Consider the following 1,413-nt stretch of genomic DNA (forward strand, 5'->3'; position numbering starts at 1 on the left):
ACAATTTTCATTTAGTTTATTTAATATACTATTAGTAGTTAATGCTAATTTTTATTTTATTGATTACTACAATACAATTGAAATATATCAAAAATAATAATTTTTTGTTAATTAGACATACATGTAAATATATTATTATTAATTTATTATTATTATTTCATTGAATTTCTTTTCGCATTTCAAAATTAAATATTGTAAAATTATAAATTACAAAATGCATTTTGTCTCACCACTGAGGTATCAATTTCACCGTCACTACTGTTTTCAATCTGACTACTCTCAATCTCATCGTTATGCCAACAGAGCCTTAGATACTACCAGCAGCTCAAAATTATGTATTTTTGCTGAAACATTTTCTACTGTATTACACATGTGTTTTCTATCCAATAAAGGCACTTCACAGATTTCACACTATCAAGTACCCCCCTGCAACCCCAATATCCACCTATTCTGCATCACCGGTCATCACTGACTAGGTATCCAGGTCTAATGGAAATTGATTAGAAACAATCATAAAAAATTAAATAAAAATATGGATTAGCCAAGACAGTGAAAGTATGCCAACATCATTGAAAAGGAGCTAATAATAGGTACTTCTGACTAAGGCAGATTACCCACTTACATTTGCCTTTGAGGGATCCCATTCAAAGAAGCATGTGAAAAATGGTGGCTCATGGCCTTCAGTAATAACATATACAGGAGTCTCCAAAGAAAGTTCTTCTTCCAGAATGTCTGTTTCAAGGAATTTCTGCCAGTCAAGAATACAAATATGAGAGCATAGAAAGAAGTGAATAGTATAAAACATTCACATAATGATAACATTTGTAAATGTTCAACATCAAAATAATGGTATGCCAAACTACAGATAATCCAGAACACAAGAAAGACCTTTGAGAAAATAAGTTCTGAGAGAGTCTAGACATCTAATTTACCAGACCAAGATTAAGGGCTACTTGTTTTGATTTAATAGTTGAGTGGCGTCCAACCCAAACATATATTTCTTTATGGCAGTCTAGCACTAGTACATCTTCAGTAGTTAAATCATCTTGAGTGAAGCTATATATCTCTTTAACCTGAAAACAAAACCAAGCCAAAGTAAATCCTCAAGAAAATCAAAGAGGTATTTTATAACTCAATAGTTGCTTTCCAATTTAGCAACAAATTCTATCTTTAGAGAAAAAAAAAATGAACATGATAACCAATTTTTTGCCTTTTGAATTTCAAATTTTAACAGAGAAGAGAATGGAATACCACAATAATTTCATCAACTAAGCACCATTTTATGTCCAGAATAATCAGATAGAAATTCAGCATGATTCAAAACCGATTAGCAAAATTTCAAGAAAGCAGAAAATTTGCACAAGAAACCCAGCTAAACCCCTTCAAAGAGAAGCTTTCAGACCATTATATATA

General features: G+C 31.0%; 1 protein-coding gene across 1 annotated transcript in view; it reads right to left on the bottom strand.

Moving 5' to 3' along the window:
* VLN1 (villin-like 1) overlaps positions 1-1,413 on the bottom strand; it is a 12,682-nt gene that overhangs the window by 3,254 nt on the left and 8,015 nt on the right. The window contains exons 18-19 of the mRNA XM_021423300.1: positions 933-1,073; positions 623-748 (exon numbers count right to left, since the gene is read on the bottom strand). Coding sequence (XP_021278975.1) covers positions 623-748; positions 933-1,073 — 267 coding nt within the window. The remainder of the gene's footprint in view (positions 1-622; positions 749-932; positions 1,074-1,413) is intronic.

This window comes from Theobroma umbraticum, unplaced genomic scaffold, assembly GCF_002168275.2.
Source record: "Theobroma umbraticum cultivar Fairchild unplaced genomic scaffold, ASM216827v3 scaffold_95.0, whole genome shotgun sequence".
NCBI classification, from domain to species: domain Eukaryota; kingdom Viridiplantae; phylum Streptophyta; class Magnoliopsida; order Malvales; family Malvaceae; genus Theobroma; species Theobroma umbraticum.